The sequence below is a fragment of the Hypanus sabinus genome, unplaced genomic scaffold (genome assembly GCF_030144855.1).
Source record: "Hypanus sabinus isolate sHypSab1 unplaced genomic scaffold, sHypSab1.hap1 scaffold_378, whole genome shotgun sequence".
Classification (NCBI taxonomy): domain Eukaryota; kingdom Metazoa; phylum Chordata; class Chondrichthyes; order Myliobatiformes; family Dasyatidae; genus Hypanus; species Hypanus sabinus.
In genome coordinates this window covers 343,691-371,230 of record NW_026781270.1, presented here as the reverse complement: position 1 = coordinate 371,230, position 27,540 = coordinate 343,691, and the positions used below count along the sequence as shown (strand labels likewise).

Genomic DNA, 27,540 nt, shown 5'->3' with positions numbered 1-27,540 from the left:
TCTTGAGGCATTGTTACTAATCCCTCCAGAATCTTTTCAGCCACCTCTTTCAGAACTCTCAGATGTGCACCATCTACTCCGGGTGACCTGTTTACCTTCAGACCGTTCTGCTTCCCAAGAACCTTCTCATGAGTAATGTAACTTTACATAATTCTGACCACTGACATCTAGACATTTATCATCCTGCTCGTGTCTTCTGGAGTGAAGACTTATGTAAAATACTTATTCAGTTCATCTGCCAGCTCCACGTTCCCCATTACTACCCCTCCAGCCTCGTTTTCCAGTGGTCTGCTATCCATTCGCACGTTTGTTAGATCCATATTAGTGTATTATTTTTTTCAAAATACCTTAGTCCCATTCCAATCTGGAAACTTCACAAAGAAAAACAAGAACTGAAATGACAAATTCAGAAAACCCTATTTACCACTTAGATGAAAATTACCGAGGACAGAACTGGGAAGAGCTATAATAGTCATTTAAAAAAATCAAATGTCTGATAAGATTTCTAAAGTATACATTTTCATACAAAATAAACAGGATTCAGCACACCAGACAGGTATATACAAATCTGATTTGAAATACAGACCAGAAAACTTAAATGAAAGGCCAACTCAGAAAAATGAATCATCACTATGGAAGAAAACATTAACCAGTGGAATGAGTATGACCCTCCATGGGAGACATCCCAATGATCTGAGCAGACCAGATGGTGACAAGGAAGCATCGAGCGCCCGACTCAGAGTTGGAGACCTCTTCCCAGAAACGGGTGCCTTGGGGAATTACATTTTAAAATAAACAGAAATACATAAAAGACAAACAAAAAAGGCAATAAATGCAGAAAATGCCGGGAGAAACCAGACACAATCCAACACATTCCAGGATCCTGCAGCAGTTTAACTCAATCTGATTACTTACAAAGGTACAATCAGGTGGTAAATATCATTCACCAAAATCTTGCTTTAAAACACAAACCCATTCATGACCACTATAACTTCATTATAGCACCATGAATTTAGGCCTGATCCAGTTTTAGAGTCAAAATCTTACAAACTATAGGATAATCAATACATTATTGCAGATAGGACAATCCATAATAACCAAATGGATATAATATTACAGGATAAGCAAGCAGGAACAACTCCCTCAATAGAAAAAACTATTCTGAACACACTAGTTCCTCAACCAATGGAGTACCTCACCACAGGCATTATTTGTGTCATCAGTCAGACAATTGAATTATTATCTCTGTCAATTAGCTTCCAAATGTTGCTACTCTGTCATTCGTTGTCCGCCCCGTTGCTGGTTCCCTTCTCCTCATCATACGGTCTTAACCCGACCATCATCCAGAGCCCCAAACTCTGCCCTGTGCAGACCAGCCTCTGGTTTCTAACCCCACTTGGTTGAACTAATGGTTTCCCATTCTGCTTTCAGCCTTTACAGGACAGTGGTGTTTTCTAACAACCCTTTAGAAGCAGGGAAAATGACCCATAATGTGGAAATGAGCCCTGAATAAGGGGGTTAACTGCCAATGTCATTCCTCTTCACCCCAGAAATTGGAGGATTTCAAAGGACTGTCATAGAACTGAATCACTGGCAGGGTTCAACCAGCCTGAATTGACTCTACTGTACTCTAGCTGTGTTATAAATTCACTAAGTACTGGAGACAGAGTTTAAAATAGAACTAATTATTTGTCTCAGACCCACAATATTAAACTCCAGTCCTATTAAAGGTGAATGTGCAGCAGAAGAAACTCCTGCCATGCCCAGTGACCAGGGTACAGAACTGGGTGTGGGGAGCAGCAGCAATAATTGCAGAGTTCATCACCGACAGTCACTCTTGAAATTGCATTCCGCAACGGTGATGGGCAAATCTCCAGCATGAAGCTTACTAAAACTTTCTCCCCAGTGTGAACCCAGCAGTGTGTCACAAGGTTAGATTACTGAGTGAATCCCTTCCCACATTCACAGCAGGTGAACGGCCTCTTCACAGTGTGAACTCAATGATGCACATTTGGCGGAGATGTCTGAGAGAAATTCTTCCCAATGTCTGAGCAGGTGATCAGCCTCCACCCAGTGTGATCTCGCTGGTGTCTCTGTACATGATTGATCGGCGGGATCCCTTCCCACATTTACAGCAGGTGAATGGTCTCTCCCCAGTGTGAACTCGCTGGTGTGCCAATAAGGAAGATGACCGAGTGAATCCCTTCCCACATTCTGAGCAGCTGAACTGCCTCTCAGCATTGTGAACTGACTGATGTCTCAGTCGGTGAGATGAGCAAGTGAATCCTTTCCCACAGACTGAGCAGGTGAACGGCCTCTCCCCAGTGTGAATTCGTCGGTGAGCCATTAGGTTTGATGACTGACTGAATCCCTTCCCACAGTCTGAGCAGGTGAATGGCCTCTCTCCAGTGTGAACTGTCTGGTGACTCAGTAGGTGACATGCCAGAGAGAATCCCTTCCCACAGTGTGGGCAGCTGAATGGCCTCTCTCCAGTGTGAACTCGCTGGTGACTCTGTAGATTGGATGATCGAGAGAATCCTTTCCCACATTCTGAGCAGGTGAAAGGCTTCTCCGCGGTGTGAACTCTCTGGTGTCTTTGTAGGTAGGATGACTGACTGAATGTCTTCCCACAGATTGAGCAGGTGAATGGCCTCTCCCCAGTGTGAACTGTCTGGTGTATCTGTAGGTCAGATGATTGAATGAATCCCTTCTCACAGACTGAGCAGGTGAATGGCTTCTCTCCAGTGTGAACACTCTGGTGTCTCTTTAGGTGGGCTGACTGAGTGAATGTCTTCCCACAGTCTGAGCAGGTGAACGGCTTCTCCCCAGTGTGAATTCGCTGATGTAGCTTCAGTTGAGATGAAGAAGTGAATCCCTTCCCACAGTCCATGCAGGTGAACAGCTGCTCCCTGGTGTGAACTCGCTGGTGAGCCATTAGGTCAGATGACCAAGTGAATCTTTCCCTATAACTTCAGCGGCTGACCAGCCTCTGCCCAGTGTGAACTGACTGGTGTGTCCACAGGTGGGAAGACCTTCTGAATCCCTTCTCACACACAGAACAGGTGAATGGCCTTGCCCCAGTGTGAACTTGCTGATGTACCTTCAGTTGTGATGACCAACTGAATCCAATCCCACTGTCTGAGTGGGTTCTCCCATGTGTAAGATGATGGGCATGCCAGTCGGTCAGATGATTGAGCAAATCCCTCTCCACAGTCTGAGTAGGAAGGATGGTCGATTGAATCCCTTGCTCCACTCCTAAAATATCTGGACAGAGACAGCAAAACTGGTGTGTTGTGTTTGAATTCCCATAGACAAATTCCTTGTTGTTTTTAACCTGTAAAAAGATTTACAAAATCCATCAATGGGTATAGGTCAAAATTTCAGACGAGATCACTCGAATTGTCAAGGTGTAATCTGGCATCACACTGTTACAGTGAGGTTCTAACTGGGCACAGTGCTGGGTTCAGGAATGACCATCAAACTCTTTGATGCTCTTCCTGTCTCTGTAAGAATGGGACATTTCTGCCGTCTCCAATCTGTGACCTGGCTCAGTTTGACTCTCTCCATTGGTGTCATTCCCTGTTGCCACTGAGCTGTATGGCTGCCTGGCCCCACAGGAACTGAAACAGTCTCACACAAATAGTCTTTCTTGTCACGTAGATGGAATTTCTTTGATGTACTGTTAATTTAAACGGCCACAGTTTTAATGCCATGTGAATATCTCCCACTCAGCTGTACAGGATTGTTGGTCAGCACAGAATTCGAGTGAATGTTAGTATTATTTCAGGCACTTGTCACAGTCATGGAAAAATACAATACAGACACAGGCCCTTTGGCCCATCTAGCTTATGTTGAACCATTGAAACAGTCTACTCCCGTAGCCCTACTATCCAGGTACTATACGAACCTCTTAAATGTTGAAATCAAGCACGCATGCACCACATGTGCTGACTACTCATTCCACACCCAGATGATCAACAGTGTCAAGATGTTTCCCCTCAAGTTTCCCTTAACGTTTCACCTTTCACACTTAACCCATGGCCTCTGGTTGTAGTCTCACCCCATCTGAATGGAAAAAGCAAACTGGCATTTACCCTATCTATGCCCTTCTTTCACAAACAAATCTCCACTCAATCTTCTATATTCCAAGAAATAATGTCCTGACCTGTTCAGCCTCTCCTTGTAACCCAAGTGCTCCAGACCTGGCAACATCCTTGTGAATTTTCTCTGAACTCTCGGAACCTCTTTTACATCTTTCATGTAGGCAGGTGACCAAAACCGCACACAATACTCCAAATTAGGCCTCACCAATGTCTTGTACAAAGTCAACATAACGTCCATCTCCTGTAATCAGTACGTCGGTTTATGAAGGCCAATGTGACGAAATCTTTCATTCTGTCCCTATCGATCTGTGACACTACTTTCAGTGAAATATAGACCTGTATTCCCAAATCCCTTTCTTCTACAACACTCCTCAGTGCCCGACCAGTCACTGTGTCAGACCTACCCTGGTCTTTGCAGCTGGTCCAGTTCACAGTGCAGGCCATGACAGTCTTCCTCTCTGAACACTACACCACCAGACTTGGTGTCATCCACAAATTTGCTGATCCAGCTAACCACACCATCATCCAGATTACTGATATAGATGACAAACAACATCAGACTCAGCACTGATCCCTGTGGCACACCACTAATCACAGGCCTCCAGTCAGGGAGGCGACCATCTGCTACCACACTCTGGCTTCTCCCAAAGACAGTGTCTCGTCTAATTTACTATCTCATCTTGAATACTGAGTGACTGAACCTTGTTGACCCACCTCCCATGTGAGACTTTGTCAAGTGCCTTGCTAAAGTCCATGTAGACAACATCCGTTGCCTTGCCTTCATCCACTTTCCTGATAACTTCCTCGAGAGACTCTATAAGACTGGTTAGACATGACCTACCATGCACAAAGCCATGCTGCCTATCCTTAATTAATCCACATCTATCCAAATACTTATACATCTGTTTCCTGCACATACGTTCCAATAACTTTCCCATGACGGATGTCAAGGTCACCGATGTATAATTTCCTCGTTTATTATTAGAGCCTTTCTTGAGCAGCGGAACAACATTAGCAACAACATTGGGAACATCCAATCCTCCAGTACCTCACTTGTCACTGAGGATGTGCTTGAGCCCCGACAATTTCTGTACTTGGTTTCTGCTGGGCTCCAGGGAACAACCTGTCAGGTCCAGGGAATATATCCACACTATTTTGCCTTAAGACAGCAAACACCTCCACTTCTGTAATCTGTCCAGGGTCCGTGAAGTTAATGCTGCTTTGCCTCACTTCTATAGATGCTGTGTCCATCTCCTGAGTAAATATAGATGTAAATATAATATTTTAAATCTCCCCCATATATTTTGTCTCCTCATATTGATTACCATTCTGAACTTCAGGAGGATTCATTATTTTCCCTTGCAATCTTTTTGCTCTTAACATATTTGCACAATCCCTGAGGATTCTCCTTCACCTTGTCTGCTGGGGCAACCTCATGTCTTCTTTTATTTCTTTCATAAGTGTTCACTTGAATTTCCTGTACTTCATAAGTATCCCATTTGTTCCTATTTGACTGTACCTGGTATGCAACTCCTTGTTATTGAACTGGGAGAGGAAAGCCAAAGGGGTGATAGAAGATTCATGAGTTTGGGGAACGAAACAAGAATGTGTCTGATATCCCACTGGTAAGGCTTGCCAGTGCTGCACGGTGGGTGGGGTCTGTGAAACTAAAGTTGCAGGGGAATGGGAGCCTGAATAACAGAACAGATAGTGGAGAGTTTGTGGAGACAGATGTTGTTCTGTCCTCAGACAAGGTCAGGAATGAAAAACGTTGAGCATGATGCAGTGAATATGCTCAGCCCTGTATATTGCAATACAAGGAGTAGCGTAGGAAAGGTGGATGTGTTCAGGGCATGGATCAACACCTGGAATTAAGACACTAGGATCTGGCAACTGTGGACTGGAACAGGCTGCTTTATGGCAAAGGTGTGCTTGGTCAGTGGGAGGCCTTCAAAGCGAAATTTTGAAAGTACAAAGTGGGTATGTGCTTCTCAGAATAAAAGGTAAAGATCGAAATTGTAGGGAACCTTGGATTTCAAGAGATATGGAGACCCTGGTGAAGCACAAAATGAAGTTGCATAACAGGGATAGGCAGGCAGGTTCTAATGGAGTATAAAAAATTCAAGAGGACACATAAGCAATAAATCAGAATGGCTAAAGAACAGCATGAGGTTGTTGTCGCAGAAAAGATGAAGGATAATCCTCAGGGCTTCCAGAGACAGATTAAGAGCAAAAGGATTGTAAGGCAGAAAGTTGGTCCTCTGGAAGACCGGAATGCAATCCATGTGTGGAACCAAAGCAGATGGGGGAGATGTTAAATATTTTTTCATCTCTATTTACTCAGGAGATGGACAAAGCGTCTAAGGGAGTGTGAAAAAGCGGCATTAAAATCGTGGACCCTGTACCAATTAAAGAAGAAAAGTTATTTTGCTGTTCAACATAGAGCATAGATGTCTACAGCATATTCCAGTCCATTCAGCCCACAATGTTGTGCCAACCATGTAACGTACTCTACAAACTGCGTAGAATTTCCCTAGTGCATAGTCCTCTATTTCTCTAAGCTCCATGTTCCTAACTAAGAAGCTGTTAAAAAAAACCCTATTTTATCCGCCTTTACCACCGCTGCTAACAGTACATTCCATGCATGCACCACTCTCGGTGTGAAAAACTTACCCGATATCCCCTCGGTACCCATTTCCAAGCACTTTAAAACTATGCCCCCTTGTGTTAGCTTTTTCAGCCCTGGGAAAAAGCCTCTGACTATCCACACGATCAATGCCCCTCATCATCTTATACACCTAAAAAAAGGCTCTAAACATAAAAAAAGGAAAATATTCTTTGCTTTGAAGATTTGTTAGTACAGAAGTTAGTTTTTTTTTACACAGAGAGTGGTGAGTGTGTGGAATTGGCTGCCAGTGGCGGTGGTGGAGGCGGAAATGAAAGGGTCCTTTAAGAGAGTCCTGGATGGATACATGGAGCTCAGAAAATTAGAGGGCTATGGGTAAGCCTAGGTAATTCTAAGGTAAGGATATGTTTGGCCCGGCTTTGTGGGCCAAAAGGCATGTATCGTAATGTAGGTTTTCTATGTTTCAGTGTAGACAAAATATAAGGCTATAGAACGGGTAAATTCAAGCAGGCTTTTCAAATGATGTTAAGTGTGACAACAACCAGAGGTTATGGGTAAGTGGGGAGGTGAAAATTTATGGGGAACATGTGGAAAATCTCTTCAATGAATTGGCCATGAGAGTGCAGAGTGAAATGCCAGCACAAGTGGTGCACGCCAGCTCGGATTCACCGTTTCAAAGAAGTTTGGAAGGGAGCCTAGATGGTAGGTGTTTGGAGGGCGATGGTCCCAGTGCAGGTAGATGCATTAGACAGCTTGAATGTACTTTCAGCATTGACTAGATGGGCAAATAGTCTGTTTCCATACTGAACTTCAACATGTTTCTATGACAGAGAAGCTGGCCGAACTTGTTTGGAAATTAGAGAGAGTGCAGAGGCGATTTACTAGGATGTTACCTGGGTTTCAGCAATTAAGTTACAGAGAAAGGTTGAACAAGTTAGGTCTCTATTCATTGGAGCGTAGAAGGTTGAGGGGGGATTTGATCGAGGTATTTAAAATTTTGAGAGGGATAGATAGAGTTGACGTGAACAGGCTGTTTCCATTGAGAGTAGGGGAGATTCAAACTAGAGGACATGATTTGAGAGTTAGGGGGCAGAAGTTTAAGGGAAACGCGAGGGGGTATTTCTTTACTCAAAGAGTGATAGCTGTGTGGAATGAGCTTCCTGTAGAAGTAGTAGAGGCCAGTTCAGTTGTGTCATTTAAGGTAAAATTGGATAGGTATATGGACAGGAAAGGAGTGGAGGGTTATGGGCTGAGTGCGGGTAGGTGGGACTAGGTGAGATTAACGATTCGGCACGGACTAGGAGGGCCAAGATGGCCTGTTTCCGTGCTGTGATTGTTATATGGTTAAAATTTACTGGTCCTGATATAACCCGATTAACTGGAATCCACTGTACTGTTGAAATGTAGTCAGTTGTAACGTAGGGAACGAAAACAACCAGGGCAGGTAATCTGTTAGTGATTTTGGTTGAGGAACAGAGATTGGTTTAGAAAGAGAGAAGGATTTCCCACTAGACAAAAGGTTATGGCATTTGTTACATTTGCCTGAAAAAGCAAGTATAGATTTAGTTTTGAAAGAGAGCACTTCTGGCATTATGGCGTTCTCCCCGTATCGCTCTGAAATGTCAGGATTGCTTAAGTGTCTGCTCAGGCAATTGAGATTCTAACATAGTGGCAAGGATAAGCCAAGCTGACACCTTTGGAACGCAATAATTTTTCTTACCCTCTGCGAACAGAACTATATAGACTTTTTACAATGTTTACATGATTCTTCAATCCAGTTCAGGAAAATTATGTTTTACAGCCTATTGCATTGTTCCTTACAATTGTCCATCCACCTCCAGAGCCTCAAAATCCTGGAACCCTGAAGACAAGGTAGTCTTCTAAGCCTTGTTCTTGGCATATCATATAGTTGTGTGACATTGACAGCTGGTTGAATTCCTGCAAAGAACCAAAGTCAGGGTGTAACTCCAGCTCAGGGTCTTCAAAAGTAGCCTGGAAGGGAAAAATAGAGATATTAAAGATAGAAATAGAGCTGTTTCTGAAGATGCCAGCAAAGGAGTCGCCATTAGGCACCTTCGTTCTCCTAAGCTCCTCCTCCTCTAAGGATATCCCAACATCCATGAGACAGTATATATGATTGGCTACTGTTCAAAATTAAGGTCAGACATACACAGCAGGAGGTGATTGATTTGCTTGCCCTTTTAAGAGGGACGCAAGGTTTGTAACAGCAGTCTAGCCACTAAATCCTGTTTGAAGATACGCCTAGTTCAAGAGTATCCTAAAGGGCAACAAGAGAATGCTTTCAAGGTGTATGTTATGCTCAAAGACCAGAGCAACAGATCCTTAGCCTGTTCAGTGTTCACTGATCTGTTTGCTATCCATTGTGATTCTTCATCCTACATCTTGAACACCTGTAGTAGCCTAATGGAGAGATCAGCTAGAAGAGAGAGAGATTATCAGATTGAAGCATTGAATGGTGACATTACTCTTACACTTCCAACACTAATTGAGTGTAATGACATTCCAGACAGTCAGAAAGAAATACCAACGCCTGAGGCTGCTCTCTAGAACCTTAAGTGTTGTGCCAAACAGATCCCACCTGTAGATGATACAGGCCAAATCCCACTTTGCCTTGGTAGAGATATCCTCACAGCACACAAGATCAGGAAGGATATCAGTGGTCATGGCAAAGCACCCTTTGCACAGAAGCTGAACCGAGGATGGGTTCTTGTTGGTGATATATGTTCAGGGAACGTACACAGGCCTACTGTTCACAGCTTTACAACAAACATTCTGGAAAATGATGGGGTGGTAAATTGGATTAGTAAATATGCAGATGATACTAAGGTAGGTGGCGTTGTGGATAATGAAGTAGGTTTTCAAAGCTTGCAGAAAGATTTAGGCCAGTTAAAAGAGTGGGCTGAATGATGGCTGATGGAGCTTAATGCTGATAAGTGTAAGGTGCTACATTTTGGTAGGAATAATCCAAATAGGACATACGTAGTAAATGGTAGGGCATTGAAGAATGCAGTAGAACAGAGTGATCTAGGAATAGTGGTGCCAAGTTCCCTGACGGTGGAATCTCATGTGGATAGGGTGGTGAAGAAAGCTTTTGGTATGCTGGCCTTTATAAATCAGAGCATTGAGTATAGGAAATGGGATGTAATGTTAAAATTGTACAAGGCATTGGTAAGGCCAAATTTGGAGTATTGTGTACAGTTCTGGTCACTGAATTATAGGAAAGATATCAACAAAACAGAGAGAGTACAGAGAAGCTTTACTAGAATGTTACCTGGGTTTCAGCACCTAAGTTACAGGGAAAGGCTGAACAAGTTAGGTCTTTATTCTTTGGAGCGTAGAAGGTTGAGGGGGGACTTGATAGAGGTATTTAAAATAATGGGGATATATTGAGTTGATGTGGATAGGCTTTTTCCAATGAGAGTATAGGAGATTCAAACAAGAGGACATGATTTGAGAGTTAGGGGGCAAAAGTTTAAGGGTAACACGAGGGGGAATTTCTTTACTCAGAGAGTGTGGAACGAGCTTCCAGTAGAAGTGGTAAAGGCAGGTTTGGTATTGTCATTTAAAGTAAAATTGGATAGGTATATGGACAGGAATGGAGGGTTATGGGCTGAGTGCGGGCCAGTGGGACTATGTGAGTGTTAGCATCGGCACGGACTAGAAGGGACGAGATGGCCTGTTTCCGTGCTGTAATTGTTATATGGTTATATATATGGAAGGGAAAAGGTAGGAGTGACAACGCAGCAGCAATGGCTGGAGTTTCTGGGAACAATTCAGGAGATGAGTGATCGATACATCCCAAAGAAATGGAAGCATTGGAAAGGCAGGAGGACGCAACCAAAGCTGAAATGAGCCAAAGCCAACATAAAAGCCAAAGAGAGAGCAAACAAAAGAGCAAAAACAATTGGGAAGCTTTGAGAAACCAACAGAAGACCGAAAAACAAGTCAGATGAGTTTAGGACATAGAATGATGATTAATGAGACAGTCATTAAAGAGCCTTGGCAGCACCCAACAGTCTGAGGCATTTAGAGGAACAAAATATCTGGGGCTTCAATATCTCTTGAGAACCAAGGTTCCCTGCACCAGTTACCTTTCACCTTTTATTTTGACAGACACATACACACTCTACACCCTCAAAATTTCACTTCTGAAGGCTCCCACTTACCAAGTACTCCTTTGCCAGAAAGCAGCCTGTCCCAAACCACACTTGTCAGATCCTTTCTGATACCATCAAAATTGACCTTTCTGCAATTGAGAATCTCAACCCGTGATCCAGAACTCTCTTTTTCCTTATTTACTTTCAATTTCATGGCATTATGATCTCTAATTGCAGTCACCAGCCATGGATCATTTCCTAACAGCTTATTGCACACTTATACGTCAGGAATTCTAGGTAGTGATTAAGGCCACATTTGACAAACTCTACCCCATCTATTCCTTTTACAGCATGGGAGTCCCAGTCAATATCTACCTTTGTTTCTTGGCATGGTCTGGGACCTCTCTACAAATTTGTTCCTCCAAATCGCTCAGACTGTTGGGTGCAACCAAGTCCCAATAATGGCTAGAATATCATAAAACCCTGTCTTCAGCTCATTTGGAATCTGGACAGAAGGAATGGAGACAGGCTAACCCCTATTGATATCAATGGATCTGGGGTTGAGAGGGTGAACAACTTTAAGTTCCATGGCACAAACGTCACCAAGGATCTCACATGGTCTGCATATACTGGCTGTGTTGTGAAAAAAGCACAGTGCCTCTTTCACCTCAGATGGCTGAAGAAGTTTGGGATGGGGACACAAATCCTAAGGACTTTCTAAAGGAACACAATTCAGAGCATCCTGACTGGCTGCATCACTGACTGGTATGAGAACTGTACTTCCCTTAATTGCAAGAACCTTTTACTGGTAAAGAGAAGAATTAATTAAATTAAATACCAGCAAATTCTGGAAGCAAACATCATACTGTCCGTAAAAAAGCCGAAGATGAAAAGAGAATGGCTTTTACAAAAAGATAATGATCCTAAACATAACTCAAAATCCACAATGAACTACCTCAAGAGGTGCAAGCTGAAGGTTTTGCCATGGTTCTCACATTCCCCTGACCTAAACATCATCGAGGATCTGTGGATAGACCTCAAAAGATCAGTGCATGCAAGACAGCTCAAGAATCCACAGAACTAGAATCCTTTTGCAAAGGAAGAATGGGCGAAAATCCCTCAAACAAGAATTGAAAGACTGTTAGCTGGCTACAAAAAGCATTTAGAAGCGGTGACACTTGCCAAAGGGGGTGTTACTAAATACTGACCATGCAGGGTGCCCAAACCTTTGCTTTGGGCCCTTTGCCTTTTTTGTTATTTTGAAACTGTAAAAGAAGGAAATGAAAAAGCTTTCTTGCTTAAAATATTAAAGAAATGTGTCACCATTTTTGGAAATCAGTTCAAATTTTACTCGTTTAACTACTCACAGTAACAGAAATTTTGACCAGGGGTGCCCAAACTTTTGCATGCCAGTGTAATTGAGCAGGCCACTTTTGAAGCGGCCGTCTCCGCCCAGAAGGCTGAGCTGTTCCTACAACTCATAATACCACGATGACTGTTGTGAAAATATTGCTAAATAACTCCACACTATGGACTTCCAGAAGTGATAAGCTAGGACAATGGGCCAAAATAAATGAGGAAATCTGTAAAGAACTTGCTATAAAACAGCAGTTCCACTGCACCCATCATCTGAACGCAGCGGCATAGTGGAACGAGCCAATGGTACTTTGAAAGGTAAGTTGGCAAAACCTACACAAGAAACTGGATTGAACTGATTGAAGGTTTTACCCTTAGTCCTATTCCATATGAGAATCACGCCATCAAGTAAGACAGGGCTATCACCGGCAGAAATCATCTACAGGAAGCCCATGAGAACCCCATGGGGACCCCGACCTTGTCTGCCGCTCCTCCCTGAGAGCTTACCTGCAACATTGGATATGCATACCTTGGGGGAGGAGATGGGAAAATATTTATGCAAAGTAACTAACACTCTCCAAAGCTTGCATTCACAGGTACGACAGGCCTATCGAGACGACGAAACCCCAACTAAAGGTGACTTCTCCACCATCCAGCCTAGAGATTTTGTTCTGCTCAAGAACTGGGATGATAAGAAGTTGGGACCGAGGTGGAGAGGACTGTACCAAGTGCTACTGACAACACTTCCTGCAGTGATGGTGGAAGGGCAGCTCCGGCGGATACATCGAACGGACTGTAAACACGTTACTGGCGGAACTGATAAGACTGAATGATGTACTGGTTAATGCTGATTTTAATGACCCTAAGGGAACCTGTCCCTGTCTTGGGAGGCCCCCAGTTTAACAGTTTCCTGTCCCTCTACCACACCTACGCTAAGCACGTAGAGCGGGGAGCATGTTGGGTATGTGATGAAATTCCCCAACAGGGTCAGACTATGATCCCCATGTCAGTGGTGCCCTGAATACTAGCGAAGTAAATTCAGATCTGGTGTTTTCTGATAGCCGTAATGGTAGCATTGTCAATGGCACCATATCCAGGTCTGGAAGTTGAGACTGGGGATGGTGTTGCTTTGAGGGTTGGAGTCGTAGATCTCCTCCACAAGACCCCTCCAAGCTATGGCCGGGGATAAGAGTTACATCTCCAGCAGTGGCTAGTACTACTTGTTGGTGTAACTAGAACGAGAGTGCACCCCATCAAGTGGGAAGTAGTAACTGTACCAAGAGTCAAGCTTATGATACCCCTGGACCACTAAATGGAGCTTATTGGGTTTGTGGAAATAGGGCCTACCCCTGGATGCTGGGAGAAAGAACAGGGCAGCGGCATGGAACCACACCCTACCAGACAGGTTCTCGAAGGGGGACGAGAGTTGGAGTGGTTGTTGCTACTTGGCCGACTTTGTGCCACACTTGAGGATCCTGGCTCAGCCTCAGGATCACCCCCATTGGAATAGGCAATGAAGGGTTGCCTGATAAATTTGGTGGAATGCTTTGAGAAATAATAAGCAGGGTGGCCAAAGGAGAATTGGTAGATATTGTGTACGTGGATTTTCAGACCTTTGACAAAGTGCCACATGAGGCTTCTTAACGAGCTCTGAGCCTGGTTGGGCGGCGATGAGGAAGGAGCTGATCTCGGGTTTGTGTAAATCGAAGGGCGGTTGCAGTGGGAAAGGGCCTGGACCGAGCCAGGCGGCTGCACCGTCTGGGCCGGGAATGTAGGATCAGTTCGTTGTGGTTCCCCAAGTTGTGAGAGTGGATGTTGGTGACGAGGATCTGTCTACATGGATGGGTGTGGGGTAAATGGTGGGAATGTTGTGGGGCTACTGACGGGGTGAGGGAGGTTGGGGACGTGGGTTATCGGACACAGTGTGACCCGGGAGGATGCGTTCTAGGGCAGATTTAGTTGTAAGCAAGGACGGATCTGGTCCATTGCATCAGACAACTTTCAGGAAACAACAAATCTCTCTTTATATTAATCACTGTCTAATTTTGCTGCTACCATTGTGTTTGTCACAGAGCCCAGAGTCTGGGAACAGCTCGATGGTAGGAAGCAGATGGTGATGATGGGAGCAAACACAAGGAAATCTGCAGTTGCTGGAAATTCAAACAACACACACAATATGCTGGTGGAACACAGCAGGCCAGGCAGCATCTATAAGGGGAAGCACTGTCGACGTTTTGGGCCGAGACCCTTCGTCAGGACTAACTGAAAGGAAAGATACTAAGAGATTTGAAAGTAGTAGGGAGAATGCGAAATGATAGGAGTAGACCAGAGGGGGTGGGATAAAGCTAAGAGCTGGAAACATTATTGGCGAAAGTGATACGGAGCTGGAGAAGGGAGAGGATAATGGGACGGGAGGCCGAGGGAGAAAGAAAGGGGGAGGGGGGAAGCACCAGTGGTCGACAGTGCTTCTCCTTATAGATGCTGTCTGGCCTGCTGTGCTGTGTTCCACCAGCATTTTGTGTGTGTTGGTGATGATGGGAGGCTGTTTATTGGAGTCAAGGCCCGTGCCTCCTGGAGCTCCCCAGGGTGACACCCATTGCTACTTGTCATCTATGTCAATAATCTGGTTGAGAATGTACAGGGTATGGGTAGTGAGTCTGCAGCAGGTAATTGTAAACAATTACTTCTTTTTGCAGGATAGTAAATATAAACACCCCTCTTTCCCTCTCCACACTCAGAACTGACCAAAAGCTACTTCAGAAGATACAAGTTCTTCAAATGAGCAAACACTGAGGGAATGTGAGTGACTTAAAAGAGCTGGGACACTGACAGTACATTATTGCAACTGGGTCTGAGAGACTTAACTGATACATTCATTCTCACCTCAACTATTCCCTACTTTATTTTGTACAGATACCATAAATTCCAGTGTATAAGCCGAGAATTAGGCCGCAAATTTTGGTCCTAAAATTAGGAGGTCGGCTGTTACAGAGGGTGCCAACTTTGGAAAAACGAATACAGGGAAGACAGGTCGGATTTATTGGTTGTTTTTGAGTCAAATTCATTCCACTCTCAATGCATGAATTCTTTGGTTTGTTTAAAATCACATCTAGTGGCTGGCGCACGGAGATCAAACCACTGGGGATGACTGCAATCTCTGTGTTTTCAGCTTTCAGTGCTGCTTTTGTCTCACCTGACAAGTGCGCTTTGAACACGTCCCAGACAAGTAGCGACTTTTCCTTCCCAAAACCTTCCGAATGTCAACGCCACACCTCTTTAACCCACTTTGTCCATCCAGCAGCGATTTTGAACGTAAACAACAACACCTCGCAGGAATTTTCTGAGTAATCTTTGTTTTTTGTCTCAAGATCGAGTCTATTCATAAATCGGGTGCACCAAATTCGCGTAGCTTTGAAATTTTCACTGACCTCATGGTGTTTTTCGTCCCATTGAACTCGTATCATTTCTCTGGTAACAATGTATCCGGATGATCGCTGGTGATTCACCCACTCTAAAACATTTCCTTCCAGTTCTGGCCACTGGCGTGTTTTCCTGCGGTTTGCACATTTCATCTTTGGCATTTCCCTCAGCGTGTCCTCTGCCTTTCTCCACTCTCTCACTCTCTCTCGTTTACACTAAACTTCTTAGCAGCTGCAGAATTATTTGTTCCTTTGGCAAAATCAACAACCTTCAGCTTGAAGCCAGCACCATATCGCACTCGTTTTAATCTTTTGTACATGGCGGTCGCAAACTCAATACTGAATACATGTACTGATCCCGCCACCCCGTGTTATGTTTTAACGAGATTACGATCGGTGCAAAATGGTTTTGTGGGGGTAATATTTCAGAGGCTTCTTCACCATTGGTGACCTAATCCAAAAGTTTCCTCCCTGATTTATTTATTAAGAATTTGCTGATAACGCTCTTCACTGTGTAAGCCTGTTTTCTTAGCAGGTACCGGTTCACAAAAATTTCAGGTTCTGGATCCTGCAAAGCTGAGTACAGGCATTGTTTCTGGTTAAATCAAAAACCTTTATAAAAGGGGACAGCTTATACAAAGGTAACATGAAAAAGTCCCTTTTTTAACCTTGAAAATGGGGGTCGGCTTATACTCCGGAATATACGACATGTGACGTCTAAAGGACCAGTGTTTGAGTAAATGAGACTCACCAGACTTGTTCCCGACTGAATCAATGGAAACCCTGAGTCAAAAGGGTTTCTCTCTAGTCGGTGCTCTCAGTCCTCGTGCTGGTTCGCTTGCTGCTGCTCCCTCATCTTCATTCGTGGTTTGCTTCCAGTTGTGGGTATTTCTTCCAATAAATCTCTCACCGCAGGTCTAACTTTAACACGAACGATAATGAAGCATGTTAACAATACAAATGAGAACAAAATATTTCTGCTTGCTGAAATCTAAACATTGAAGACAAATATAACGGTCTCAGTGAACAAATCTGTAATTGTCCCTGACACGTCACCGAACCTGATATGGGATAGGAAGGAGTCATTGTTCAGTCATGGTAAGATATGAGATGTCGGGACAGAATTAGATGATTCGATCTATCGAGTCTGCTCCACCACTCAACCATGGCGGAGATTTATTCCAACACCATATTCCTGCCTTCCTTCTGTAACCCTGAACCTACTTAGCAATCATCAATATATTAATCTCTGTCATAAATATACCCAAATAGCAGCCTCAACCAACCTCTATGACAACAAATTCCACAGATCAGTCATCTTTTGGCTGAAATTGTTTTTCTCATCACAGTTTTGAAGGGAAGTATCTTTATTCTGAGCCTGTGCTGTCAGATCACAGACTCTCTGTCTAATGGAAACATCCTTTCCATGTCCACTGTATCCAGGCTTTCCAGCATTCGATAGGTTTACTTAACCACACATCCCTCCGCAACTCCCACCGTCCCTCTGAACTCCATTGAGCACAGGTCCAGAACCATCAAATGCTCCTCATACATAAAGCCCATCATCCCTGAGATTATTCACGTGTACCTTGTTAGCAACAACTGCACTGAACACAATCCCAAACATAACAGACAATCAGGAGATTTAAACCATTCCAGAGTGAAAGCAATAAAAAGAAACTGGATTCACCAGAATCCCTCAAAAGTAAGGAACTGCTGTGGGGATAGCAACAAATTTAAAGATTCAGGTTCACAATCATTTGTCAGAATGGATTCAAAATTTATCATTTTTGTGCAGATCTCCAGTAACCTGAGTGTCTGTTTGATTTCCACTGTCTGACAGACAGGTGACAGCAAGGAGGAATTTCCAAACACAGTTCAAACACTGAACCCCCCCCCCCAGATCTATTTCCACTTGTTCAAACACAGAACAGCCCATTTACTCACAGCCTCTCCTTGAGAAGGATGGAATACAAACTCATTCTCTCCTCAGATTAGCTGCATTGCGTCCAAAGAAACTCCAGAAAAAAAAACACTAGATCCCAGACCAGAAATACTCGTTCAACACCTCATGAACCGGGGCAGCTTGATCCCCGGGTCCATGTTACTTGGATCTAAACAGGGGTGCAGTGCTGCCGGAACTCACCGGAGCACCACTCCAGCACCTCTGTAAAAAACACTAGATCCCAGACCAGAAACACTCGCTCAACAGCTCATAAACCGGGGCAGCTTGATCCCCGGGGCCATGTTACTTGGATCTAAACAGGGTTGCAGTGCTGCCGGAGCTCACCGGAGCACCACTCCAGCACCTCTGTAAAAAAAAGTCAAATTAAACAAGCGGGGAATTTAACAGCGGCCGCATATTAAATAGAGGGAATTTTACAGAAGTGGGGGTTGGGGACAGGGGTTGGTGGATGGGGGGGGGGAATGCCACTAATAACATTAAGATAAGATGTTCGATAGTTTTTGGTGAAATCCTGGAGCCGTGACTGTGGTGGTCCGTGGATTACTCGCTAATACAAAAGTATTTTTTTTCTCACTTATAACCCTATGGCTTCTAAACAAACAACGTTACTCCACTTGCTTGGTAATTATATTTTATGATTATTAGTGAATGCAACTGTGCAATACTTTGTCATATTATTAAATTAAGTGTTATTTGTTTTATTTTACCAGTTATATACAAATGCAGTGATTGGCTATAATCTTGTTAATGTCTTAACTATCACCGTATTTCTGTGGAGCTCTGGAATTCATATATATTTCTTTCATAGTTGTTTAGAGTTTGATATTATAAAAAGCCCAATTTGTGTACGTGCTTATCACATGAATGGTGCAAGGAAGTTACCCAGTACATGAAAGGAGCAGGTACACAAATTAGGTGTGACATACAAGGGGTGATTGATAAATTCGTAGCCCAGGTGGAAGGTCGATTTCAGAAAAACTAGCAATTTTCCATTATCTGAAACAGAAATACAACAAAAGTTACTGACTTCAAACTTTCTGTATAATCACTCAAAGAGTTGAACTGCAAGTGCATGTACCATGAGCTGTATAACTTTAGCCGTTCTAACAGAGGCCACAAACTAATCAATCACCGCTCGTACAGCTAAAAAATTGGCATTGCACCCCTGCTGCAGCCGCCCGGCAGAGCTCGGGTCCGGCCCTTTCCCAAAGCAAGTGGCCCCCAATGTACAGAAATCCGCCGAGGTCAGACCCCATTCACCCCCGCTCTAGTCGGAGAACCCCCAACAGCCGGAGTCGGCACTGCGCATGCGTTTAACGAGAGGTTTTCCGCAGCACCACCGGTGGCCGGAGGTCTACACATCGTCGCCAGTGGCCGGAGGTCCCTACAGCGCCTCCTGTCATCGGAGGCGGGAGGGACAACGGAGAGGCCAATCACAAACGCGGCAAAGTCTGCAGATAATACACACAAAATGCTGGTGGGACACAGCAGGCCAGACAGCATCTATAAGGAGAAGCACGGTCACATTTCGGGCCGGGACCCTCCCTCTGGACTGAGAGTGGACGGGAAATGGTCAGAGAAAAGAGGTGAGGGTTGGGGATGGGGCAAAAGCTGGGGAGTGAGAGGTGGATCCAGGTGAGGGGGGAGGTGGGAAGGTGGAAACAGTGACAGGGGGGGGGAGGTGAGTGTTTGGTGTAACACGGGGCTGCAGAAGATGGTAATTAATTCCACAGAGGATTAACGAAGAGGTTAGAGCGTATTTGTTATAGAGAGTGCAATGAAGATTCACCAGACTGATCCCTGGAGTGGTGGGTCATTATATGGAGAAAGACCAAATGTGATAACCCTTTCACTTAGAGAATCCAGGACTGAGGTGAACACTTTGAAATGCACAACATCATTACCAGTTGAACCAGGGATCCCAGTCATTGAAAAAGGGGATGGACTGTCCCAGACTGAGCGGAGGGGGAATGTCTCCACTTTGAGGGTGGTAAATGTCTGTAAATTCCCACCACAGAGGGCGGTGAAGACTCAGTGATCGTCCTCACATAAAACAGAGGCCGGCAGATGTGTGGGGATCGAAGGGATCGAGGAAATGAGGATCGGGCAGAAACATGTGGCTGAGATGGCAGAGCAGCCGCCATCTTGTTGATGGTTAGCGGGGCTGAATGGCCTCCTCCTGCTGTTTCTCACTTGATGTTTCAGTGTTCCTGTCCAGTGAGGCTGGAGGAATGTGAACAGACTGATTTAAATGAAACCTGCGCACTTCCTGTTTGGGTCTTATTTGTGTGTTGTACCGGGATGTGAATCGAGCCCATGACTTCGTGACCATAGCGGTGGAGGGAATGGGATGTTTCTGGTGTAAATATTAAATAATGTGGGAAATGCGGCGGATGGGGCGGGCAGTATGTGAGGGTGAGGAGCGGAGACACTGGTTCAGGTGTGAGACTCTCCACCCGTCACCTGATCCCGTTTCCTGTTCACGTTTCTCTGCAGATCTGCAGCATCAGCGGGTCACTGCTCTACATGTACGTGTAGCTTCATCTTTCACCCCTTCAGCCAAGGCAGTGAGATCCGGATCTGTCGCTTCTTCTCATTGTGGGTGGACAATGTTCTCTTCCTGCAATATTTTCAGCATATTTCATTGAAATGTTTTTACCTGCTGAAGTGCAGCCAATATTTCTGGATGTGTGACCCCTTTATGTGAGAATTTCGCCTTTTGATTTATCTGAGCTTCTCATAAATGTGTACAGTTCAGCTAAGCTTCACTCCAGAATTTACAAAGCAACAACCCAGTCAGTCAAATAGTTCCACACAATTAAAAGTTTATTACATTTTTTGTACTACATATATAATTTATCTATTTAATATGTATATTCTTATTTTAAATCACAATTGTCAATATCTATTGTTATGAATCAGGTTCTACTGCTGCCGTAGAGGCAACAAATTTCATGACATATGCCGGTGCTATTAAACCTGATTCTGATATTGATATGGGAGACCCACCACCAGTCACGATCCCAGTTAAAGCAGATCGTAATGCGAGGTTGAAGCCTTTTTTATGTATTTGCATTCCTCAGAAAAGGCAAGTGTTAAGTTTCCTTCTGTGGTTCCAAAGCAGAAGCTCAGTCTGTCTAATGTTTGCACACAATTAAAATGGGGATATTGTTTATTATCATCACGTACTGAGCTACAGTGAAAATCTTGCCTGCGGTACCATCCACACAGATCAATACATTATGACAGTACATTGAGTTGATATACGACAAGACAATAACTGTAACAAAGCATTATGGCTGCAGAGAAAGTGCAGTGCAGATAGACATATGGTGCAGTGTCACGTCGAGTCCATTTTATCATTCATTTGGCTTATAGCCACAGACAGGAAGCCGACCTTGAGCCTGGTGTTACGCGCTTTAAGGCTTTTGTATAGCTTCCTTGAAGGGAGAGCAGGTTTGCAGCAAGAATGTCCAGGTTGTGAGGATCTTTGAGTTCATATCCTGCTTTTCTGAGGTAGGGGAAGTGTAGGAAGAGTCAATGGAGGGGAGGCTTGTTTCTCTGATGTTCTCGGCTCTCCAAAGTTCTCTACAGTTCCTTGCAGTCATGGGCAGAGCAGTAGCCATACCAAGGCGTGAAGTGTCGACAGCTGGATCCTGGACTTCCTGTCAGATCGCCGGCAGGTGCTAAGTGTGGACTCCCTCACTTCTGTCTCTCTGACCCTCAGCACACATACCCCACAGGGTTGTCTCCCTGGCCCCCTTCTTTACTCTCTGTGCACCCAAGACTTGTGTCGCCACTCACAGCTCCAATCTGCAAATTAAACTTGTTGACGACACTACATTGATTGGCCTAATCTCAAATAATAATTTTCAATCAATCTCCTGACAAGACTTGGTCCAAACAAACTTGCCACCCTTCTTCAGGAGATTAGTCAGTGGAAGAGCGATAACAGCAAAGTTCTTACGGAACTTACGATAATATCCAACCATTCCCAGAAACCTTGTTACCAGTCGGAATAGAAACTTCAGAAAATTGCCTGGACTTTTGCCTGAACAGGAACCAATTTGCTTTGACCTACAACATTGCCAAGATAGGTCACAATGGCATAGCCAAATTCACTCTTAGGTGAGTTAACTGTAAGGCTGGCCTGGGAAAGCCGGTCAAACAGCTTTTCTACTGCAGAGATACGGTCATTCCAAGTGTCTCTCCCTGTAACTACGTCATTAGTACAAGTATCTGTGTGTTCCAACCCTCGAATTACAGAATCAATCATTCTCTGGAATGTTCCTAGAGCATTTTTCATTCCAAACGGCAAAAGATTGTATTCGTACAACCCAGAACGTGTCACAAACACGGAAATTTCTCTACCTTTGTCTGTCAATGGAACACACCGATACCCTTTCAACAGATCAATCTTTGTAAGAAATTTAGCTTTTTCAGCCTGATCAATGTAATCATCCAACCTAGGGATAGGATATGCATCTGTTTTTGTTACTGTATTTACCTTTCCATAATCAGTGCAAAATCTAGCAGTGTTATGCATATATAGGTATAAATATATATTTCCCAAACTTAGCTGGTAAATGATACAGTCTTACGCTGGTGTGGTAAGGATATTCAGTTCAGTTCACGGGATTGAAGTGAGTGAGAGATTTTGCATCCAAACAGGTGTCCTCGACCCTCTTCCGATGTCCTCCAAATCTTCCAAGTTAGCCAAACATGATCAACTTAAGAGCACTGTCTTCAAGTAACAATCTACCAACCCAGGCAAGGGTTTCTAGCAGATTTCACTGGGTTGCTCTTACATGCACTAATAGTCACAGACTGATTCCTCCTAACTTATCCTCAACCCCACCCTCGTGGGCATTTAAAACTTCAGTGACAACTCTTCCCACTAGCCTTTGTGTGTCTGCCTGTCCTATGAAACAAACAGCAACGCTCCTTTAAATACCATTGTGCTGAACACCAGCTGTCCATCATGCAGGCCCTCCGCTCTATCTGTCTCTGTAACAAGCTGCTTGTGCTCGTCTCTCTCTCTCTCTCTTTTAGACATGGTTCTTAGAGGCAGAGTCCATAATCACAGGCCGAATAATACCTTTGTTCAGCATATTTTCAATTTCTTGCTCAGCCAATTTACACTTTTCTACCTTCATGCAATATGGGTGTTGTTTAACCGGTTTGGCTAGACCGAAGTCTACATCGTGTACTGCGACCGTGGTTTGCTTGGGAACTTTGGGAAATAAACATTTAAACCTCAGAATTAATTTCTTCAGCTGTTGTTGTTGCTATGGCTGCAAATGAGCCAACTTGTTATCAAAGTTTTCTTGAACAACCGAGTTCATTAGCCTAACTGGGACCATGTTTGGCTTCTGAAAAGTCTCAGCCGAGTCAACTGTTTCATTCTCAGGGTTGCCAGATTCAAATGTTTTGACAACACTCACAGATGGTGCCTGCTTGTCAACATAAGGCTTTATCTAATTTATGTGTACCACCTGTGTTAATTTACATTGGTCTGGTCTTTTAATAACATAATTCACATAGTTAACGAGAGATTATTTCATGCAGTCCTTTGAGTTTCGCCTTAAGTGGATTCACCCACATTGGAAATAAAGCAAGCATGTTGACCCCCACCTAGTATTTTCTTTCACAGGCCTGCTTATTAAACCAAAACTTCATTTTGTTTTGAGAAATCTATAAACTTTGTCTTACTAGGCTACAGGACCGGTGTAGTTTATTTTTGAACTTCAAAACATAGTCTAAGAAGTTAAGATGTACATCCCATCTATCCACTGTTCCTTTAACAAGGTCAAAGGTCCCCTCACGCTGTGACCAAATACAAGTTCAAATGGACTAAAGCCCAGTGATTCCTGTACCGACTCTCTTACTGTGAACAAAAAAGAAATATTCCTTCATTCCAGTATTTTCCATTTTCATCACAGTATCTCTTCTTCATTGTTTTGAGGGTAGAATGAAATCTATCTAAAGCCCCTTGTGATTCCGGATGGTATGCAGATGATGTAATTCATTTAGTTCATAACCCATCTGCTGGAATAAACCAGATGTAAAATTACTTCCTTGATCAGACTGGATTGCTTTGGGCAAACCAAACAGAGTAAAAATCTTGGTAAGAGCCTTCGTCACATTTTAGCTTTAATATTTCTGAGAGATATTGCCTCTGGGAATCTGGATGAGGTACTCATAATAGTTAGCAAATACCGATGGCCAACTTCCGTCTTAGGCAATGGGCAAAGAAAATCCACTGTTCACCAATAGTATTCACTGAAGGGTTCACTGAATGCAGGTACAGGCCGGAGTGGGGCAACTGGTATGACCTGATTAGGTTTACCCACAACTTGACAAGTGTGATAGATTCTGCAAAAGGTCACAACACCTTTCCTCAAATTAGGCGGTAAAATTCCTTCATAATCCTGTTTACAGTTTTATTCACTGCAAAATGGCCACCTAAGGGCATACTGTGGGCCAAAGTTAAAATTTCTATCCAATAAACTTTAGGAACTACAACTTGGTGAACAGCTGTCCGTTCCTCACTCGCAGGTATAGCAGGTGGAACCACTTGCTGATTAACAATCCATCCTTGAGATAATACCCCACTTGCATTTTCTTAATCTCATCATCTGAGAGAGCAGTTTCTTTTAAAACTTCAATCTCAGGGTCTCGGTTCTGTTCTGCTATAAATTCCTTCCTAGACAGGGATGAATCTTTCTCATCAGACTTACTACCTGAATCCTTCATTGAAACAATGAAGGCAGAGAAGTTCCTGACAAGTCAGCATAACCTGAATCCCAATTTTGGCTATCATGGGTATCAGAATCATGCTGCACAGAACTGTCTGCACCAGCAGACTTTTTAGCCATACTTGGAGATACTTCACAGGAAGGATAAATGTTAAAATCCATCTGTGGGTCATCAGTGGTTGGCTTAGTTGTCAGCTGCACTGCAGCAACAACTTTACCATCTGCCAGGTCATTCCCTAACAGCAAAGTGACATTTTTCACTGGTAAACTCGAGCATAATCCAATCTTAATAGGTCTGGAAACCAGTCCTGATTGTAAAGTTACCTTGTGCAATGGCACAGAAGCCCCAATGCCTTTAATAAAATGCCGCTCCCAATGTCTTTAATAAGATTTATCTCACCGTGTTAGCCTCATCACCAAACTTTAGAACACTGTCTAATATAAGTGACTGAGAAGCCCCAGTATCTCAAAGAATTTTTACTGGTATTGGGGTAGACCCTTCCTATACTGTTACGTACTCGTGACACATGACAGTGGTACCCTTGTCACGTGACTGTGTTTGAAGCTATACTGGACTTGAGGTAATGGTCTTGTGATGGTGGAGTGATGTCATTTTCCCGCCAGTAGAGATCATGTGACAGGGTTTTTTCAGGTTATAAAAGGAAGACACCACCCTGTGAGGAGGGGCAGTTCGTGGCTGGATTTGCCAAGTTGACTTCATGCCGCTGCGTGATTTAATGTGATGACGCAGTTTAGTTGAATAATGAAGTTTCATCTAATGCCTAAAGTTTAAAAGGTCATTGCCAGCAGGATCTTTACAAATCTGCTAGTTTGAGAATCAGTGGAGAGTGAAGATCGAAGTTCAAGGGTTACAGATCGAGAAGAATCGCTTTCTATGGTGAAACCGGTTCGGCCTTTGTTTGATCCTTATTTGGAAGGATTTCGTTGACTATTCTCACGTTAATCCCTGGGAATACCAGAAAGGATTGAGGATAGTGTGGAAGGAAAGGTCAGTGCCTTTAAGCCGTTCTGTTTCGTAGATTCTTCGTGGGAAAAGTTCGAAGTCGGGGATCGAAGCAAAGCGACGTGAAAGAGAATTTAAATCGTCTTATAAAGTATCTCCTTTTAAATGGACTGTGAGCATATCGAACTTTTGGCAATACCACTTTAAAGAACTGTTTTTGCAATATCGCTTTAAGAACTGTTTGAGCTGCCACACTGCAGTTGATTTCCGGTTACGTTACTGTTTGTTTACTTTTGGGAGGGTTTGTTTTCTGTGTTTAATAAACGTGAATAGAAACCCTTGCCGTGAATAAACGTGAATAGAAACCCTTGCCGAACTCATATATTTATTATTGCCTGGATATGTAACATAACTATGGGGTCTGCGTCCGGATTGGATCGTTTGAGTTCATATGCTTGCTAACTTTTGACTTGGTGTTTTGGAAAAGGGGAATACTCGATTCTTTTCTTTGATTGGCTTGTGAGTGGTATTCAGCACCGATGAATATTGATGAGTTTCTGGCTTCGCCAGATGCGCAGTTGTTGGCGAAGGCGGAAAAAACTGAGGTGTTTGAGATAGCTCGTAGATTGCAACTTAAAGGTATTTTGTCGACTACTTCAAAGGCTGTGATACAGAGGAAAGGCTCGTCACACTATGTGGATTCGGGTGTTTTTGATGATTCGGTTTTAGAGTAGTTACAAATTAGTAATCTGGAGGCAGTTGCAATTCGAACAAATGAGGTTGGAACTAAGTAAAGCTGATTTGGAGCGTTGTAAATTGGAGACGGATCAAAAGAAGAGAGCATTTGAATATGCAATGGAGGAAGTAAGTTCTGGGAATCAGTCCTCTGGTTCAAGGAAACCGTTTGTTGCTAGTCAAGAAATTAAATTGGTCCCTCCATTTAGTGAAACAGAAGTGGAAAGATATTTTCAACATGTTGAAACTATTGCTCAGATGTCGGAGTGGCCGAAAGATAAATGGTCCGTGTTGTTACAGAGTGTAATTAAAAGTAAAGCACAACAAGTTTACACATCTTTAACTGCTGCGCAAGCACTTGATTATGATATTGTGAAGATGCATATCCTAAACAATTACGAATTAGTCCCAGAAGCTTATAGGGAAAGATTCAGAAGTTTGAAAAATTCTGTGGATAAAACTTATGTGGAATTTGCCTATGATAAAGCTATGTGTTTTGAGAGATGGGTTTCTTCTAAAAATTTAAATGGGGACTATGATACATTGACAGAGCTGATTTTAATGGAGGAATTTAAAAGAAGCATTCCTGTTGGATTAAGGACCTACTTAAATGAGAGGGATACTGATCAATTGCAGGACTGTGCTAGATTAGCTGATGGGTATGTTTTAATCCATAAGAATAAATTTCCCCAGGGCAGAAATTTTAAGAGGAAAAATGACATGGAGTCTCAAGGTAAATCAGAAATTAAATCAGAGGTTAATGAGAAATGTAAGGAGGAAGGAAAGCCTGTGAAGGAAAGACAGTTTGGTCTTATTTGTAACTATTGTAAGAAGCCTGGCCATGTAATAGCTAACTGTTTCAGATTGAAAAAGAAAGAGAAGGAAGCAGTTCCAGATGACTGTGTGGAACATACTGAAGCACCTGTAAAGTTACAGGGTTTGATAAACACAAATGAGGCTTTGTTAGACTCTGACCAAGTTAGAAAGGGATATGATCATTTTATAACTGAAGGGTTTGTATCCTTGAAAGAAGGATCTACTCTGGTGCCAATAAAAATCCTTAGGGATACTGGTGCTTCTCAATCACTGATGTTAGACAGTGTGTTGAAGTTTAATGAAGAGTCTGATACTGGTGAGGTAAATTACATAAGAGGTGTTGGGAGTGATTTTATGCCTGTACATTTACATAAAGTAAATTTAAAGTCAGGGTTAGTTACAGGATTTGTTAAAGTAGGATTACAGCATAGCTTACCTGTGAAGGGTATTTCTTTATTGTTAGGTAATGAATTGGCAGGTGGACAAGTTTTTCCTGAAGTGCATTTGACAATGGATTCAGAGGAACCAGAGTTGAATTCTAACACAGATTCTTCCTGTGTTGTGACTAGAGCTATGGCTAAAAAGCTTGATGCGCAGAATGAGGTTGCTACTCAGGACTGTTCAACTCAGGATTCGAGTTTTGAGGATGTGTCAGAGACTTTCTTACCTTCGTTGTTTG

General features: G+C 43.4%; 1 protein-coding gene across 1 annotated transcript in view; it reads right to left on the bottom strand.

The window, feature by feature from the left end:
• Positions 1-358: 358 nt before the first annotated feature.
• Positions 359-27,540, bottom strand: part of LOC132388681 (zinc finger protein 239-like) — a 46,736-nt gene continuing 19,554 nt past the window's right edge. Inside the window, exons 3-5 of the mRNA XM_059961055.1 lie at positions 16,374-16,543; positions 8,551-8,721; positions 359-3,334 (exon numbers count right to left, since the gene is read on the bottom strand). Coding sequence (XP_059817038.1) covers positions 2,060-2,935 — 876 coding nt within the window. The 5' untranslated portion in view covers positions 2,936-3,334; positions 8,551-8,721; positions 16,374-16,543 and the 3' untranslated portion in view covers positions 359-2,059. The remainder of the gene's footprint in view (positions 3,335-8,550; positions 8,722-16,373; positions 16,544-27,540) is intronic.